Genomic DNA, 20,771 nt, shown 5'->3' on the forward strand with positions numbered 1-20,771 from the left:
GCCATTCTAGTGGGTTGCTAGGGTATCTCATTGTGACTTTTAACATGTATTTCCCTGATGGCTAATGATATTAAGCATCTTTTCATGAGTTAATTGGATATTTCTATATCTTCTTTAGAGAAATGTCAACTCAAATCCTTTGTCCATTTTCAATTGAATTATTTGCCTTTTTATTGTTGTTAATAAGAGGTTTTAAATATTCTGGATAGAAGTCCCTTATCAGATATATATTTGCAAATATTTTCTTCCATTCTGTGGGTTATCCTTTCACTTTCTTTAGGGTGTCCTTTGGAATACAAGCTTTTCACTTTGATGTGGTCCAATTTATCTGTTTTCTTTCTCTTTTGTTGTTTGTGTTTTTAACATCATATCTAAGAAACCACTGCCTAAGTCAAGGTCACAAAGATTTACTTCAAGAATTTTCTTCTAAGAATTTTATAGTTTTAACCCTTAAACATTTAAGTCTATGCTCCATTTTAAGTTAATTTTGCACCTGATGTGAAGTAGAAATCCAAATTCACTCTTTTGCTGGGTGATGTTCCAGCACCATTACTTACAAAGACTACCTTCCCCTACTTTATTGTCTTGGCACCTTCTTCCAAGTTTACTTATTCCATCACCTCCCAGGCTGAAACATTTGACTGTTCACCCTCAGACTATCTCCTAACTAGGTTCCTTGCATTCAACTTTCACCCTTTAATTGTGTAGTATATACTCATTTAATCTTTTTTACAATGCTTTTTCAGAAAATAAAAAAAAGATGACCAACTCATTCTTTTAAATTCCTGAGAATTTACTTCATTTCTCAAAGGATTATAAAAATGTATATTCACTTTCTAAGAAAGCATATCTGAAACTAAAGAAAGTGGGATTGTGTCACAGTGGCAAGAAAGATGGAACATAGGACCTTCTGAATTATCATCTCAAGCTATAGACCTGCACCTGCCAATATGATAGCTATTAGACACATGATTACTGAGCACTTAAAATGTGGCTAGTATTAACTGAAATATGCTGAAATTATAAAAGGTACATTGGTTTTGTAAGACTCAGTATGAAAAAATATATCAATTTTTGAATATTGAGTACATACAGAAAACGGTATTTTAAACATATTAAGTTAAATAAGATTATAAAATTTGCTTCACCTGTATTTTATATTTTTTAATGTAAAGATTAAAAAATTTTACATTACATATGTGGTTTGCTTTTGTATTGTACTGGTATTGGACAATGCTGCTATGACAGACCTCCTAAGGGTGACCTTGCTGAATAGACTGGCCTTCTACATAATTATATTTTATTGGGCATAACCAAGTACTAAACATCAAGGGGATATAAAATTAGGATTTCCTATCCTTAGGAAAATTATAATGCAGTAGAAGGTGGGGTAGACAACAACCTGAGGAATATATTCATCTGTCATTGAGGACCAATAGGGAGACCAGAATCCATGAAGAAAAGAGTTCTGCCTGTTTTTATTCTCTAATTCCAAGGACTACAATAGTGCTTATCATACCGTGGAGCACCAAAAAATTACTTAGCCTTGAGGAATAATAGGATTTCAATGGCTTCTAGTATTCTCAAGTGAAGAAAGCTTCCTCTGAGAATGCAAATAGAAGAATGAGGCAAATTCAAAAGCATACCATATTATTCTTGACAATAAACAGGAGAAAAATGTTAGTTTTAATCTACAGGAATTTTCTTCTTTTAAAAGAAGCTACTTCTATCCTTTTTTATCACGGACTACCAGATGTCAAAGACTATGATTTGGCTTTTATTTGGCAATACTCCAAGGTTCTGCCAAAAGAATATAGCCTCAAATTATCACCTTTACTTTTTACTACTGCCAAAAGCCCACCAGCTCACCTCAAGGAGAATGACTTTCTCCATTCCTCTGTCAATGTTTTTTAAAAACGTGATGCCAGAGGCCATGGCCCTCTATTTCAAACTGGAACATTTTAAAATCACATATTAGGGGCCCCATTCCAAACCAAATGAATCAGAATCTCTGTTAGTTGGGGGATGACTTACTTGATTTCTCTTTACAATAAGCCCAGGGAGCCACTGCTCTAGATTCGCGGTCAGCAAACTATGGCCTTCAAGCCAAATAAATAAGTAAAGTTTTAGTGGAACACAGCCATACCTATCTGTCTACCTATTGTCTGTGGTAGCTTCTGCAATACAACTGCAGAGTTGAGTAGTTGTGACAAATTTATGATCTGCAAGATGTAAAATGTTTATTTATCATCCGCTTGTCACACCAAATTCTTCTGATAATGCTCTTAATAGTCTAAATTTTATTCTGGATCAACGTGGAACACCAAAAGACTGATATATTTGAAAGTACTGTTCTGCAGCCTCAGAGAATGAAGTCAACTGAATTATGCTTTGGCATACGTCTCTCAACTTGTACTGACAGTGCTATTTTTAAAAACCTTCAAAAAAAAATTCCTGAAAAAAAAAAAAAAAAAACAATAACAAAAAAAAAAAAAAAAAAAAACAATTCCTGGAGGGATGGTCATTGAGAACTTCTATTCTGTCACAGTCTCTTCAATGAGGCCCAGAAGCAACACAGGTCTATGTTCCCAGCACAACAGTTAACATGTTTAATAACCAAAGATTTATTAATTATATACTCATCTCTATGTAACTTCTGATGACATTTTCCTAGGCTGGTACCTTTCCATGAAAAAAGAAAACTAAAGCACAAGAAGCCAGCTACAGAACAAAACTTACACTAATCTTCTAAATAGAAAACTCAGAGTTGCCTATTAACATCTACCATGAGTTGGTAGGACACTTCTTGCACATTCAGAAAATTGGACTGTTTTCTCAATATTCAAGATCTTTCCCAACTTTACCTAAGCTAATGAGATAAAGATCATTAGCAAAAGCACTTAACACTGCCCTATGCTTAAAATCCTAACTAAAGCAAGCAAAATAGTAGAAAAGAGAAACAAACTCTAGTTAATTTAAGTGTCTTCTTTTGGGGTGCCTAGGTGGCTCAGTTAAGTGTCTGCCTTTGGCTCAGGTCATGATGCCAGGGTCCCGAGACTGAGTCTAGCATCAAGCCCTGCACTGGGCTCCCTGCTCCTCAGGAAGCCTGCTTTTCTCTCCCCCTCTGCTCGTGCATACGTGTTCTCTCTCTCTCTCTCTCTCATTCTCTCTCTCTCTCTCATAAATAAATAAATAGGAATAAGGAAAGGATGTCTGCTCACCATTCCTATTCAACAACACAGCAGGTGCAATAAGGCACGAGAAAGAAATGAACTGTATATAGATCAAAAAGAAGAAATAAAACTACAAAACAGTACTAAGAAAATAAAAGAAGAGGAAGATACATCACATTCAAAGTTTGATTCAATATTGCTGTCAATTCTCCCTGAATTACTCTGTAGATGCAATCCCAATAAAAATCTCAGATTTTATTTGATAAACTTATTCTAAAATTTATGTAGAAACACAAGAGAACTAAAATGGTCAAACAATTAAAAAAAAAAAAAAAGAAATCTGGAGGATCCACACCACCTGATTTCTCTTTTAAAATAAAACTACAGTAACAAAGGCAGAAGTAACTGGCAGAAGGGACAGACACTTAGAGCAACAAAACAGACTAGGGAAAGACCTATTTTTGACCAAAGTAGAAAACATTTAAAGAAGAAAGGATAATCCTTTTACTAATGGTTGCTCAAAATTTTGTAGACATCCATATTAAAAAAAAAAAAAATTCTGCCCCCACAACTCATATAACATATACACAATTTAACTCAAATAAAACATCCAGAAAAAAACCTGAGACCTCGGGCTTGGCAAAGACATCTCAAAAGCATGATTGATAAAAGGAAAAACTAACAAAGTGGACTTTATCAAAATTTGACACTTCTCCGCAAAAGACTCTCAAGAGAAGGAAAAAAGCAAGCTCCAGGCAGGGGGAAATATTTGTAAAGCAATACCTGATAAAGAATCTGTATCTTGAATATATAAAGAATTCTCAAACACAGTAACAATGATTGTGCACCAAAGGACACAATCAACAGAATGAAAAGGCCATCCACAAAATGACAAAAAATATTTACAAGTCATATATCTGCTAAGTGGTCAATATTCAGAACATATAAAGAATCCCTAAAACTCAATAACTAAAAACAACCCAATTTAAAAAATGGCAAAGGACTTGAACAGATAGTAATTTCATATGTATTTTACCACAACTTAAAAAAAAAAAAAAAACCTCAATAAAAAGAAAACCAACAACACAATTAAAAGTGGGCAAAAGATTTAAATATATTTTACCAAAGAAGATACATGGATGAAAAGCACACAGATATATATTATCATCAGTCTTCAAACAATTGCAAAGCAAAATCACAATGACTACACACCTATTAGAATGACTAAAATTAGGGCAGGAATTCCCCCCCCCCCCCCCCCCCCCCGATAATTTCAGTGCTGATAAGGATACCAAAGCAAAAGAACTCTGAGATGCAAAATGGTATGGACAGTTTGGCGGTTTCTTACAAAGTTAAACATTAACTTACCCTAAGACCCAGACCAAGTCCATTCCTAAGTATTTAACCAGGAGAAATGAAAAGTTAAGTTCATGCAAAAACCTATACACTAGAGAATTATTTATAATCACCAAAAACTGCAAACAACCCAAATTATTCTACATTCATACAATGGAATGGTACTCAAGCAATAAGAAGGACCTAAAAATAACAGCAACATAAACTACTGATGCAAGCAACATCCTAGAGAAATCTTAAATAGCTAAAAGAAGCCAATCTAAAAAGGCTACATATCACAAAAATAAAAAAAATAAAAAGGCTACATATATACATATATACTGCGTGCATGTGGGGGGGGGGTGTATAAATACACACACACACACACACACTATATGAGTTCACTTATATGACCCTGTGAAAAAGGTAAAGTAGAGAACATAAAACACATCAGTGACTTCCAAGTGCTAGAGTGAGGGAACGAAGTTGACTACAAATGGGTACAAGAAAAAAAAAAACAAAAAACAAAAACAAATGGGTACAAGAGAAAATTTCAGGTGATAGGACCGTTCGATATTTTGGTTGTGCTGGTGGTTACAAGACTATGTCAATTTATCAAACTCAGAACTGTACACTAAGGACAAATTTCCTATATGCAAATTATACCAACAAAAGCAATAAAGGTATTAAAATAAATGTAATGTGGTGACATACACAATACCAAATTACATCACAACAATCTAATAATTACAAGGTATGAAGCTATTTTACAACGTTTAATCTGATTTAAATATTTTGCTATCTATTAGCACATTTCAGAATTGTCCATATTTTAGCCTTAAAAATTAAAAGTTAAGGTCATTATTACTTAATGATTTCTTTTTCCATTTAGGGAGGCATAAAAAAGTCAACTATCTGAAATCACTGTGTTTATTTTTTTAAAGAGTTGATCTGTTTATTCATGAGAGAGAGAGAGAGAGAGAGAGAGCACACGCTAGTGTCAGAGACACAGGTAGAGGGAGAAGCAGGCTCCATGCAGGGAACCTGATGTGGGACTCAATCCCGGGACTCCGAGATCACGTCCTGGGACGAAGGCAGGCACTAAACTGCTGAGCCACTCAGAGATCCCTGAAATCACTGTTTTTTAATAATTAATTTACCCATTATTTATTATGTGAAGATTCAAACATTCACAAAATAATCATGGGCAGAGTTCAGGAATATGATTTACCTACACCTTGCCATTTTCCTAACAATGGACACAGTTGGTAGAAAACAGTAGTATGAAGTATTTAATCTCTGATCTTGGGGCGTCTGGTGGGGCTCAGTTGGTTAAGCAGCTGACTCCTGATTTGGCTCAGGTCACAATCTCAGGGTTGTGGGATGGAGCCCTGTGCCTGGCTCTGCACTAAGTATGGATCCTACTTAAGATTCTCTGTCTCCTGAGGTGCCTGGGTGGCTCAGTTGTGCCTTCAGCTCAGGTTGTGATCTCTGGGTCCTGGGATTGAGCCCCACGTTGGGCTCCCTGTTCAGCGGGGAGCATGCGAGTTCTCCCCTTCCCACTGTGCCTACTCTCTCTCTTTTTCACTCTCTCAAATAAATTTTAGTTTTCTTTCTTTTTTTTTTTTAATTTTTTATTTATTTATGATAGTCACAGAGAGAGAGAGAGAGGCAGAGACACAGGCGGAGGGAGAAGCAGGCTCCATGCACCGGGAGCCTGATGTGGGATTCGATCCCGGGTCTCCAGGATCGCGCCCTGGGCCAAAGGCAGGCGCCAAACCACTGCGCCACCCAGGGATCCCTCTCAAATAAATTTTAAAAAAGATTCTCTCTCTCCTTCTCCCTTTGCCTCCCGCCCCCCCCCAAATTATCTAATTTCCTCTATTCATTCTTTAAGGGCAAGAGTAATCAGAAGAGTTAGCTCTCTTCAAAGGCAGAATAGGGGAGAGTTATGGGAGGTGCTCACTTCAGGTTAAACATGAAGAGCTGCCATTAGTCCCATTTTAAGCCTGTAAAAACCCAGGCTTTAGCATAGGGTTAGATCACTTGCCCATTTCTAAAGGAAAGGCGGCAGCACTAGAATTCATATTCAGGACAGTCTCACTTCAGAGAGAGCTCTTACTCTTATCGCTTACTGTTATTTGCTCTCTGTCCACCTGAAATTGCATAAGCAATAGCTTGGGTCTATGTATTTCAAATCAAGAATATCTTTTAGGATTTTATTACTCACACAACTTGGTTTGATTTTAAACCCCAAGCCTACAATACAAGCACACCTAATCAGAAAGGCTGAAGCAGTTTATAATTTATACCATCATACAATGTCTTTTATCTGATGGCTCAAATTTTTAAAAATTTTTGTAATTTCTTACATCAGGAATAAAAAAAAAGCTAACCACCACCAAAAGGACATACGAAAAAGTAATCATGTTCACTTTTAACCTTAATAAAGAATTTATTGCAACTCTAATTTTAAACAAAGGAATATAGAAAAGTTTTTTCCCTTTCTTCTGACTTCCTGACATCTGGCTTTTCTCTATTGTTTTCAAAAGCTGCCAGTATCCTGAGTTATACACAGATTATTTACTGCAACAGAAACTTACCCTGTGAAGCGTCACTGTGTGTTGTTCCCATATAGCTGTTTCCTCCATTGCTGTGTTCTGATAAAGGAAAAGAAAAACAAATTATCTTTTAAGAAAATGTCATTAATAAAGTGAGAACATCCAGCAATTTGCACACTGGAATCTCATACTATTAGTATTTGATATTCTGAAATAATTATAGAAGGCTTTTTTGTTTCTTTTATTTTTGTTGTAATAGATAGGAAACTACACGCAGGAACTTCCTTTGTTTTTAACTTAATCTGCACAGATGCTGCTCTATATTCATTCATGGCAGCTAATTCTGTAACTTTATACTTAACATCAGATAGAAAAAGAATGAAAGTTGAAATAGTACTATTTTAAAATATCTGATGACACACAAAACATTTTAAAAAGCATTCCTTACGTTGTACAAAGGAAGGAAAAGTCAAATACCTCTTAACTCCGTAATTGTAAATATACATGTTACAGGAAACCAGATAAGACCACTACATAGATTTGGACATTGGTGCTTTAAAAATCACACAATTAAACACTACTGCTCCACTTAGTTTCAGTTTTGCTACAAACTATCTTCTCAAGCTTTGTTTATAACCCTAAGGAAAAAAAGTTTTTCTAATTTATGTATCATGCACACACATGCGAAACAAACAAATAAAAAAAAAAGGGGAGGTGGGTGGGAGAATGGGGTAACGCAGTGATGGGCATTAAGGAGGGAAAGTGATGTGATGAGCACTGGGTGTTGTTATACTGTATGCTGGAAAATTGAATTTAAATTTAAAAAATGAATTAATGCTAATGAAAGAAAGAAAGAAAGAAAGAAAGAAAGAAAGAAAGAAAGAAAGAAAGAAAGAAAGAAAGAAAGAAAGAAAAACAAGCAACTACAAAATACCCCAAGAATCATCATAGAGTTGAAACATCAGCTCCAATTCAGGGATTACTCAAACCACTGTGTAGTTCAGGTTTGCCTCCTGTCAAGAACGTCTTATGAGAGAGGGAAGTAAGTTACTATCCTATCTAAGGCATTGACACTAAAAAATTCAGAAAAAAATTTCTTAGAAATTGGGTTAATTGCTTTTGGAGGCCTAAGTAATTCAGTCTCTTTTACTATTATCATTTCATGGAACTGGCGCTATTAAAAATATATTTACAAACAAAAAAAAATTTTTAAGGCCTTTCCAGAATTAACAAAAGGCAGGGTAGAAGGGGAGAATGCTGAGTATGATATTCTCAGAACATCACGGATTACCCACTGTTATAAATGCCAATTTCACAAGTGAGATCCGTTTTCTATTACACTGTCATTAGCATTGTGAGAATATTCCCATCAAGGTGTCATGGACCCATTTCTCCTTTCCCACAGCATCTTTAATCAAAGATTAATACCACTTTAGAAAATGAATCCCTATAAAGAAAGCCTGCTTCCCTAAATTCAAAGCAACTAGATTAACTTTCCTGCCAGATGAATAGGACAGGGAGAGAAAGGATCTCTCTGTTCACTCCCATAGATAAAAACTACCAACCTTACCAAGGTTTTGTTTCAATCTTCCAATCAAATGCAGCAAAACCTCCCTTTAATGGGACTTCTGCTAGAAACAAAGCTGTTCTGTTTTTTCACAGAAACTGACCAGGATTTAATGTATTAAAAACAAAATTCCTCCATTAATGTAAAGCAATGATGATACGAGTAATTCTGCTAAACACTGAGAGTCCTACTGAAATATACGTGATAAAAATATCTGCAACAATTGCCAGTTTGTCCAATCTTAGCTGACTTATTAAAAATGAGAACTGCTTGCATAGCTCTAAGCTCATCTTTTCTTGATCCACTTTAACCAGTAGCATTGCTCCACTGCCTTTTTAATCTCTTTCCTATCAGTGCAAAGGAAAAGTGATCTGACAACAAGCAAGTACTGTGATAACACTTTCTTTGGTATGAAGCAGTTTATCATCCTCCATATGATTTTAATGACCTCAGATTTTTCTATTTTGTAAAACAATGTTAATCAAACAAGGAGATTAACGTTAAGGAGGGAAAAACAGGTTATGAAACAGCTTATATATTGTTATCCTAATTATGCTTAAACATGAGTAGTAACAGGAAGGCTAAAAGGAGACAAAATGTTAACAATGATCATCTTCAGAGAGAAAGGATTAGGAGTTACATTTTTTCATTAGGTATTTTATCTCTTTGTTTTCCTTTCTTCACTCCTAATCAGAATAAACTGCTAAGGTATTTCAAACCACATTCACCAAATCTCCTTTGAAACTTCAAATATCTATTATTAACTTTGTTTTTGGGAAACAAACAGTATTTAAGAAGATTATTTTGTTTTACAGTTAATTATAAAAAATATTTATTCTACTGTTGGTAAATGTAGATAATGTAAATATTAAGGTCTCAATATACAAGCTTCAAGAGAAGTACAAAAAGAGAAATTTATTTTCTTTGGGTAAGGGAAAAACTAAAAATGCTAAAACAACTGTTCTAGGCATTCCAATCAAAATGAGTATGTTTCTTTGCTGGAAGATTAGAAAGCACACATCTCAACTAATTCAATGCCTTCCCAAGAAAGGGCAATATAATAGCTCACTTCTCTGTTAAAGCCAAACAGCCTTATTAGTCTGATTTATCATAAGGGAGACCTATGTAGTACAAGAAGACAACAGAGAATGAGACATTAAAAAGGTGATTAGGGGATCCCTGGGTGGCGCAGCGGTTTGGCGCCTGCCTTTGGCCCAGGGTGCGATCCTGGAGACCCAGGATCGAATCCCACACCGGGCTCCCGGTGCTTGGAGCCTGCTTCTCCCTCTGCCTATGTCTCTGCCGCCCCCCCCCCCCCCGTGTGCCTATCATAAATAAATTAAAAAATTAAAAAAAATTTTAAATAAATAAATTAAATAATAAATAAAATAATAAAATAAAATAAAAAGGTGATTAGTTAGGCTCTTGACCAGCATATTAAATCGATTTAATCTATATTATTATGCCTTGCCAATCCTATCAACTTAAACCACAAAACAAAACAAAAATGTAGTCGCAGGTTAAATCATGAAGCATGTCCTCTCTCTACTCTCTATAGCTTTTGTTTTCCTTCAGTAGCAAAAGCAGCAAAATTCTGTCTCATGGCTGTTTGTATGATACTAGGCAGACCTTATGAGGAGTTCTGAATGAAGAGAGAAGTGAACAGATGAACAAACAGATCTGTGGCAAGCAAATATAACAAAATATAATGGTAGACTCTTATTTGTCAGTATTCAAGTATCCATTGTAAAACTCTTTCAACTTTGCAATGTTTGAAAATCATCATCTCTCTCTCAAATCTTAAAAAGTGATCACAATAAATTACTCAGAAATTGAAGACTAAAACTGATATAAAAGTTTTTGTACTGGTAAATTAAACACTATTTTCATAAGCACTACAAACAAAAAATGGTCAGGAATGAGAATTTTGACACTTGAGAAAAAGGGGAGCAGAGGGTTTCCTTTGGAAGAATATCTAAGAATACCTTACATCTTCACTCTGACCCCCCTTTTGTAGTGTTTATCAATTCATCTATTACCTATTCAAATAAATGACTGTTAAAACTCAACATCCTTATTTTAAAATTGCTTCTCATTTCTTATTAAAAGAAAAATAATACATAATTGCATAAATTGGACAAGGATCTTCTGGTAAATCTATAATCTCTTTCCCAGAGCGTTTAAGTTTCTGGGAGACCCAGGAAAAAGCGTTAGTCCTTTAAAGCAGGATTCCAGCACTATCAGTCCCTAGTAATCTGGAAAGATGCTATTAAAAACAGAAAATGAACTAAACCATAAATACAGAGATCAGAGCCCAAATGTGTCATACTAGATAATTACCTTAGTTTTCCTCACCTGTAATATTAAAGAACTGGATCAAATTATCTCAAGTAAAAGGTCCTTTCTAACTCCAGAATTCTATTAGATTGTATCTCTCTAATTGTAGTCCAATTATAATTCCAATTTCAAACAGGTCACATATTCAATAGTTAGTGAAGTACTGCAAGGCATCAAGAATGACTGCAATTCATGACTACTGGATTCTCAGTTCTACATACATTTCTAAATCAGCATCAACTGACTAGAATCACAATTTCTGGAGAAGCAAAAAACTGCATTTCAGAATCTGCCAAGAGTTTGTTTGGTTTCTTTGTTCTAAGCTCCAGCTGGCAAAGACACTACTCAGATCACCAACTCTAAAAGGATTCCTGCCAAAACTTCAGATCCCAATTCTAGGCAGTTTTGCTGTCCTTTAGGGCTGATTATAGATCAAATGTGGGAAAGACAGGAGGACACAAAAACTGACAAAACAAGATGAACCTGTAATTGGAATAAAACCAACTCCAAAATAGAATAAAATAAGGCAACTGTTCTACAAATGAAGGAAAATCTTAGCCCCTAAACATTATCTAGATATAAACCAAGAGTAAAAAGCTAGTTAAATTTTATGATCTTACGGCTATAATTTTAAAAGCAACCCATTCACTTATTTACTCATTCACTCAACAAACATTTACCAGATATCCTAAGTATTGTGGAGGCCAAAGATAGATCCCTCTTCCTCCTAAAGGGCCCAAGGAGAAAGTGTATAACACTACATAAATGGTGTAGAAGAGGAGGATTCTGTCTGCTGTGAGGATCAGAGACAGAGTCCCCATGAAAGCAATGTTTGAGTTCAAGCTTGGAGACTGACCAGTTAAAAAAATTGTGGAGAGAAGTTTCAGAGGAAACGTCGCATCAGCAAGGTTGTTGATGTTGCACATAAAGCTGGCTTTGAGATGGCTGAGTTTTACAATTTGTGGAAGAGGAAAGGGTAAAAAGAGAAGCTACAAAAGTGTCATTACAACAGACCTTGTAATATAATGCTAAGGACTTGAAACTCAATGGGAAAACACTAAGGAATTTCAGGCAATCACATGACACAGCCCGACCTCATTCTGAAGGCTGTTACACGGAAGATGGATTTGAGGCAGGGAGACCAGTTAGAAAGTTAAAGTGAAAAGGGGGGAAAGTTAAAGATGGCTGATAGGTTTCTGAATTGGGCAGCTAGAAAAAGCAGGACGAAGGAAAGATTACAAATTTAGTTTTAGACATCCAAAATTGAAGGTGCCTATGAAGTTACTGAAGCAGACACACAGGCAGTAGGGAGCTGCATATAGGGCTGAAGATCAAGATTGAGATCTGGAGTAGATAAGGATCTAGAAGTAATCAACAGAGTAGTATTGAACCCAAGAGAAAAGATCCAATTACCCAAGGACTAAGATGACCCTTATTTTAGGAGGAAAAAGGAAAACAGGAACAATCAAAGGAATCTGAAAAGGAACAGCCAGTGGGCACCCAGGAAAACCAATCAGCTAATACAAAATATTTATTGTTCGGAGTATACACCAAAATAAAATATAAAAATGGAAAATATCACAAAAAAGTAAGATTTCCATATATTTTTTTAAGTTGTTGGACCTTTAAATATTAAATATACCTAGACTGGCTTAGTCAGTACTACCTCTTAAATGAGGCAGCTGAACACTCTTGGTAACTTGCAGTCCTCCATTGTGAAAAATCAAGTGATGGTCTCTCTGGGATCCTTCTGTGAGTAGAGCTGCTACACTGAATTATTTCTGAATTCTTCTGCTCTCCACAGTGTCTTTGTTTTGTCTTGAGCTATTTTCCACACAAAATAAAATGCAAGATTATCTCCTGAGATCAGGTTGAGCCAGGAACTTAAGAAGTACAACCTAAGTTTCAGTGAATAAAACAGATGACCCCTGCCCTCCTTGACCTTTCTTAAAAAAAAAAAAAACACTTTATTTATTTATTCATGAGAGATACAGAGAGAGAGGCAGGTTCCCTGTGGGGAGTCCAATGTGGGACTCGATGGATCACAGGATACCGGGATCACACCCTGAGCCAAAAGCGGGATCACACCCTGAGCCAAAAGTGGATGCTCAACCACTGAACCACCCAGGTGCCCCCCTCCTTAACGTTTCAAGTAAGTATTTAATTTCAATTGTGATCACTGCTATACAAATGAAGTACAAAGAAAAAGACTAGAGTATATGCTAAAAGGTACGGAAAATATACATTTGGATTGATCTAGAAAACAAGGGTGTCGTGTAAACTCTCAAAATAGAAATGTCCAACAGGTAGTAAAAAAGATAAACCTAAAGTCATATGAAGAGAGATCTTGGAGACTCAGAGATTCAACAAACTTCTCAAATATAACTGAAGAAGTCACTAAACTTAAGAATTCAATTGATGGGGATCCCTGGGTGGCTCAGCGGTTTGGCGCCTGCCTTTGGCCCAGGGTGCGATCCTGGAGTCCCGGGATCGGGTCCCACGTCGGGCTCCTGGCATGGAGCCTGCTTCTCCCTCCTCCTGTGTCTCTGCCTCTCTCTCTCTCTCTATCATAAGTAAATAAATAAATATTTTTTTAAAAATTCAATTGGTGATCAAAATAAAGTGCAGCAACTGCAGGATAACCGTCTCAATAAAAAATAAGTAAATTTAGTATCTAACACCCTACTACACTCAATGTAGGTTATATTTTCAAATGCTTTATTCTGTCTACTCCTTGGTTAGCAATTTAGGAGCCAAATGATGATGAAATGATTAGAAAACATTAAGAGTTAGAAAACATAAATGTAACTGGAATTTTTTGGTCAAAGTTGGAGGTCTGCTTAAAATACAAGTTTACAAATAAATCACTGTATTTGCCACTGCCTAAGATCAATGTGAAAGAATATCAGCTTAACTAAGTTACCATTATTTGCACATTAAACACTGATCAATTCTTATCAGGGACAGTTACAGACACTCTAGAAAACTTTGAGTGCTTTCCAGTTATCAAAAACAAAACTGTATTTAGGTTGACATTTTCTTTCTTCTTCTGTTTTTTTGTTATTTTTTTAGGTTGACATTTTCAAATTCTTTCCAGGTAGAAAAGGAAAACAGATTGGGGTGGCAGGTACTGACAATAGAGTTATTTCTGAATGTATCTTTTTGTAGCTCTGACTCTCAGAACCACAATATTGCTTCCTGATATATATATATCCTTTTCATATCAAAAAAACAAAACCAGCAATGCCTGGGTGGCTTAGTGGTTGAGTGTCTGTCTGCCTTTGGCTCAGGGCATGATCCCAGAGTTCTGGGATTAAGTCCCACATTAGGCTTCCTGCATAGAGCCTGCTTTTCCCTCTGCCTATGTCTCTGCTCCTCTGTGTGTCTCTCATGAATAAATAAATTTAAAAATCTAAAAAACAAAAAACAAAACAAAAAAATACATTAAAACAAAGGTATGGTAGTGGGGGAGAGTTATCTAAAATGGAATACAAACAGTAACAAACAACTCTATTACAAATGAATAACGTGACCACATGAAAAAGGCAGAAGAGAACAGAACCTAAATAGGTAATTGAGGAAAACAGTATCTTGACTGAACGTTGTAAAGCCAAAGACAAAAAGAACTATAGAGAAATTCTATACCCTAGTTAGAAAGTCTTTCTACTGGAAGAATGGGTAGAAGTTTAAAATTATTTTCTAGGTAAATTATAAGTGAACCAAGAAGTAAATACACTACAGATAATGAGAGCTGGGCTTCTACTGTTAAAAGGAAAAAAATTATAAATAAGAAAAGAAGGGGGATCTGGGTGGCTCAGTGGTTGAGCATCTACTTTCGGCTCAGGTTGTGATCCTGGGATCGAGTCCCGGATCAGGCTCCCTTCAGGAAGCCTGCTTCTCCCTCTAGGTCTCTGCCCCATCTCTGTGTCTCTCAAGAATGAATAAAATCTTAAAAAGAAAATGAAAACAGAAAGAAAAGAAAAAAAGAAAAGAAAAGAAAAGAGAAAAGAAAAGAAAAGAAAAGAAAAGAAAGAAAAGAAAAGAAAAGAAAAGAAAAGAAAAGAAAAGAAAAGAAAAAAGAAAAGAAAAGAAAAGAAAAGAAAAGAAAAGAAAAGAAAAGAAAAGAAAAGAAAAGAAAAGAAAAGAAAAGAAGAAAAGAAAAGAGGAAGCCTAAAATGAATTCTATGAGACTGGAATCTGAGTAGCATAAACCCATGGTTTTAGCCATATATACAGAGAGAAATAGTCATGTAGATGTGTACAGATTATTATACATATGTCTATTTCCTAGCTCAATCTGCTGAAACAGCCTGGAAGCAAGCAAGCAAGCAAACAAACCCAACTGCAATGAGCACAACCATCATGGAGATCTAAATTTCTAAATACTATCCACTAATAAACAAGGATTCCCTGGAGAAGAGGTGGGTTTCAGGATGAAAATATATGATGAACCTGGAACATCATGTGATACCAGAAATTAAGGGACTGCACAAAATAAATAAGTAAATATTTTTAAAAAGGGATGTAAGGATATTTGTCAAAAGAACACAGGAACCAACCTGAGGGAACTTCTAACGGCCAAGAATAACTTAAAGAACAAACCAAATAGATAATATTCAAATTTAACTCATGGAATAAAATGGATATTCATGAGTCCATACCAGTATAATCAAAAAAAATGAGAAAGGGACAGCACTCCTGACAGTGGAGTTTCAATTAGCAAACGTGGAAGGAAAAAGGGAAACAAAATTATCATCGGGCAAACCCCAAAAGTAAGATGGGGTTACAGATGAGATCCACCAATGGATGCTAAAATTAGTGGGTGGAAGTTTGAAGAGTACCACGATTAACAGTCTCAAATTATCTCTTCCAAAATATTTATCAATTATAAAAATATAGTAACTTTCAGTGGAGAAATACCTTAAACAAATGTTCAAAGTAAACATCACCAATAATACAAATCAACATCACGAATCCCTTGAAATGATGCACCAAGGATACATTGTGATTTTTATAGTTTTTTTTTTTTGCCAAAAATGCATCATCTCATTCTAAAATCATTAGACAGTATCAGACAAAACAAACTGAGGGGCATTCTACAAAATAACAGATTAATTCTCTTCAAAATATAAAGGTCATATACCACAGGGAAGACTGAGAGTCTGTTACACATTCAAAGGCACCAATAAGAAGAAACAACCAAATACAATGTGGAATCCTGAAACAGAGGAAAAACTGGCAATATTTGAATACAGTCTATAGTTTGGTGAATATTATTTTATCAGTGTTAATTTCTTATCCTTGATAATTCTATGCTTATGTAAAATATTAAAGTGAGTGGGATGAGGGACATTAAGGAAAGTACTATTTTAAAAACTTTAACATTAGCTCAAAATAAAAAAGTTTTAAAAAATCCTTTCGATTTCTAAATAAGATACATGAAAAACCACGATACCCACAGAACAAAGCACTCAATGGACAATAGACCAAATTTACAGACTCAATAGATCACATTTCTTTAAAATCAGCCTTCCTATCTTAAACCCTATTTTATTTTTTTAAAGATTTATTTATTTGAGAAAGAAAGAGTAAGAGAGACTGTGAGGGCATGGCAGGAGGCAAGGGGAGGTGGTGTGGCAGAGGGAGAGAATCTTCAAGCAGAGTCCCCACTGAGTGCAAACCCCACGCAGCAGATCTCACCATAATGAGATCATGCCTTGAGCTGAAACCAAGAGTTGGGACACTTAACCAACTGGGCTTAAACGACCAAATGCCCCCCCAAAACTATTTCAAACAAATCACAAAACATCTAAGGTAAAAAAGGTGACAAGCTTTGTTTTAACTGGTAAGACTTTCTTAGAGACACTGTTCAGGGAGCTTCTTCCTGCTTCTAAGATCAGGCATCTTGAAGCTGAAAATCTTACCATTAAGGTGGCAAGAGTAATTGATCAAGATTCAAAGGAAGGGAGTTTTAATGCAAGTCATTTAGGTAAATTTATTTTTTTACCTCATCATTTATTTTCATGTAAAACTAGGTTTATAAAGTAATGCTAATTACAGATACATAAGAGTTTAAAAATTTGATCTGTTGTCAAAAATAAAAAATAACCTAATATATACATATCCAACATAGTATTCATGTCCAGAATACGCAAAGTATTCCTATCAATAAAGACAGCTTAATAGAAAAGATGCGCTAAGGACTTGAGGAAGAAACTTCACAAAAGAAGATATCAAAATGGCCAATAAGCATGTGGGAAAAGTGCTATATTTCATTAATCAACAGGAGAATACAAATTAAAAACATAATGAAATGCTACCCAGACATTCAAACACAATGAGCTAATATGAAAAAAGAAAACATGAAGTGTTAGTGAACAATCTAATCAGAACTCACTACTACTGGGGGTGTAAACGCATATAACTTCTTTGAAATCTGCCAGTATGCATAAGCTATGGTCACTATGGAACAAAAACGTGTACACTCACTACAAGAATATTCACAATAGTACTATTTCGAATAACCAAAAGACAAAAACAATCTAAATGCCCATCAGCAATAAAATAGAAAACTATAACAACATTTACTCAAAGTATTACACATTATGAAATGAATAAACCACAACTACACAAACCAATATGGATGAATTTCACAACGTTGTTCAATGTTGAACATAAGAAGCCAGGCATTAAGAAAACATACTATAGGTTTGCATTTGAGTATAATAACAAGTTTTTTAAAAAACCACCCACTAAAATAGAAAAACTCCCAGAGGGAACTAGCCCTATCAGTTAAAGTCCTCTTAATTAAGACATACTATAAGGATTCTATAATTAGAAGTGTGATACTAGTGCATGATTAGACAAATAGACCAGTGGAACAGAATGGAAAATCCAGAAATAGATCACCAAAATAAATGGCAAATTAGGATGCAAGAAAGGTAACATCTCAAATTGCTGGTGAAAAGGATATGCTTGTTAATAAAATGGTGCCGGAACAACTAGTCAGTCACTTGAAAAAAAACATAAAATTAGATCTATATTTCACCATGCACGAGAATAAACTCCTAAAGAATTACAGTTCTAAATGTAAAAAATAAAACCATATAAATACTAGAAGAAAACCCAAGTGAATTTCTCTTTAATGTTGGTGTAGGAAAAGGCTTTCTAACCATAACTCACTTAGGAAATAAATCCGGTACACAAAAAAAATTAAAAATGTCCAAATGACCAAAATGCAAACGTATACACACACACCATAAACATTCTTAAGCAGAAACCTAGGTGAATACATTTGCAAAATATACCAAAAATGGCCAATATCTCTAATATGTAAAGAAATAAACCTATAGAAAAACGGAAAAGTCTAAAAAGAAAAAAGACAAATACTTCACATAAAAACAATTAAAATGGTCCTCAAATATTTGAAAAAAATGTTCAAACTCACTCACAAGAAAAATGGAAATTAAAATAACCCCAAGATGCCATTTTTTACCCATCGAAATGGCAAAAAATAAAAAGTACGACAACACAGTCTGTTTGCAAAACTGTGAGGATACAATTCCTCTCATAACTTTCTAATGGGAATACAAATTAGTACTGACTTTCTGGAGGGAATGTGGCAATACCTAACAGAACTAAACAACATGTAGAAGTAGAAGAGATTCTACTTCTAAGATACATATCCAACAATGTGAATATATATATGTAGAAAGTCATACACTGCAGCAATGTTTGTAATTTCAAGTTCATCTTGGCAACAACCTAAATGACCATATATGGGATAGTGAATGAAAAAACTATGGTATATCAGTACAATGGAAGTATTATGCAGCTATTAAAAATGATGATCTCTATGAACTGATATGGAACAATTTCAAGGACATACCTTTAAGTGAATAAATCTATCTACAGTATGCTAATCTTGATGTAAGAAAGAAAGGAATATAAAATTATACATATATACCTATTCATTCCTCTGTGCAGAAGAAATACAGAAATAATAAATGAGAAACTAAAAAATTACAAGGTAAGCAGGAAATATAAAGGAAAAGAAAATGGTTTGGGGGTGTTGGGAACGAGGAAGAATTAACACTTCTGAGCATATATTTTTGTATATGCTTTGAACTACAGTAATGTTCCACATACCCCAAAATAATAAATAAATGAATATCAACCAGGATGAGATAGGTGGTGGTGGTGATCTTGGAGGTGGGACCCCAGACAGAATACACTTAACAAATAAACTATTTCAAAGGAATACCACAACTGAAGAGGATAGGGAAAACATTAACCTATGTGCCTGTCTAGCTGTGACTGCCGGAAGGGCCTGGGAACATCACCATCACAGTACCAATGGGCACACAGATCCTGGTTTCTAAATTCCATTCTCCAATAAAAGGATCAGGTCTCCTTGGCCAAGTGAGTGAATCCAGGGTTAGGGCAGGGAAAATGAACCTTAAACACTTGTACCAAAAAAATAAAAAGTGCTCTAAGTAGGATTTCAATAGCCAAAGCTGTAACAATGTGAGCAACAAAATAAATAATAATACTAACAGACTGTAATCCATGGAATAAATTATCTGTGAATGCATACTGATATAAATAATCAAATAAATAAGTAAAGAAGGGTTAGCTCTTCCTTACAGATAAATTCCAATTAACAAATGGAGAATCATCATCATGTCATCATCTCCTGACATGATGCACTGAGAAAGACAAGCCATTATGTCTGTGGTAGTCTTATCAAAAATGCATAATGTCAATCAAATCATGAAACATCACACAAACCCAAATTGGAACATTCTAAAAAACAACTGACCACTGTTCACTCAAAGTGTCAAGGTTGTGAAAGACAAGGAAATAGAGAAACTAAAGTGTCATAGTTAACTGCCATAGTTAAAATGGTAGTATTTTTGGTATATGCACTATATAAAAATGTTAAAATTAACTTGTTTAATTTTAACTCCTTGATGTAGCTAATAAACATTCTAAGTTACATGTGCGACTCACATATTTCTATCAGAAGTGCTTTGGCTCTAATGACCAAAGAAGAGTAAATACAGAGGGCAGAAAAACATAGTAACCACCACGGGAAAGCAAGCACCAAAACATTATAAGGACAAACAACCCCGTTCCTCACCAATAAAACTACAGGGAGACAAAGAGGATAAAAAAGAGAAATGGAGGAACCTTATAGTCTTTTTTGTTTAAGATTTTATTTTTTAAAAAAGATTTTATTTATTTATTCATGAGAGACGCAGAGACACAGGGAGAGGGAGAAGCAGGCTCCATGCAGAGAGCCCGATGTGGGACTCAACCCCGGGTCTCCAGGATCACACCCTGGGCCAAAGGCAGCGCTAAATTAAATTGCTGGGCCACCGGGGCTGCCCAAGATTTTATTTTTAAGCAATCTCTACACCCAATGTGGGACTCGAACTCACAATCCTAACATCAAGTGTTGCATGCTCCACCAAACCGAGCAAGCCAGGTGCCCTGGGAGAACCTTATAGTCTAAGAGAATTAGGAGAAACCAAACAACCAAAACAGAACTTTAGATCCTGATTCTTAAAAACTACATTTAAAAATAAAAGCTCATATTTAAGACAACTGGAAACTTTATATTGACTAAACACTGGATCTTGAATTTGGAAGTTATTTTTAAATTTTATTAATGGTCATATCATTCTTTTTTAAAGAATTCTTATCTTTTAGAGATATATACTCAAATACTGACAGATAAAAAACACAAGTCTGGTACTTGCTTCAAAATAGTGGGGGAGAGAAGATACAATACAT

The 20,771-nt window shown here is 35.1% G+C and overlaps 1 protein-coding gene across 24 annotated transcripts in view; it reads right to left on the minus strand.

The window, feature by feature from the left end:
- Window positions 1-20,771, minus strand: part of TJP1 (tight junction protein 1) — a 250,703-nt gene that overhangs the window by 75,640 nt on the left and 154,292 nt on the right. For all 24 annotated transcript variants that reach the window (XM_072737097.1, XM_072737096.1, XM_072737094.1 and 21 more), the window contains one exon: window positions 7,112-7,168. In XM_072737097.1, coding sequence (XP_072593198.1) covers window positions 7,112-7,168 — 57 coding nt within the window. The remainder of the gene's footprint in view (window positions 1-7,111; window positions 7,169-20,771) is intronic.

The sequence above is a fragment of the Vulpes vulpes genome, chromosome 14 (genome assembly GCF_048418805.1).
Source record: "Vulpes vulpes isolate BD-2025 chromosome 14, VulVul3, whole genome shotgun sequence".
NCBI classification, from domain to species: Eukaryota; Metazoa; Chordata; class Mammalia; order Carnivora; family Canidae; genus Vulpes; species Vulpes vulpes.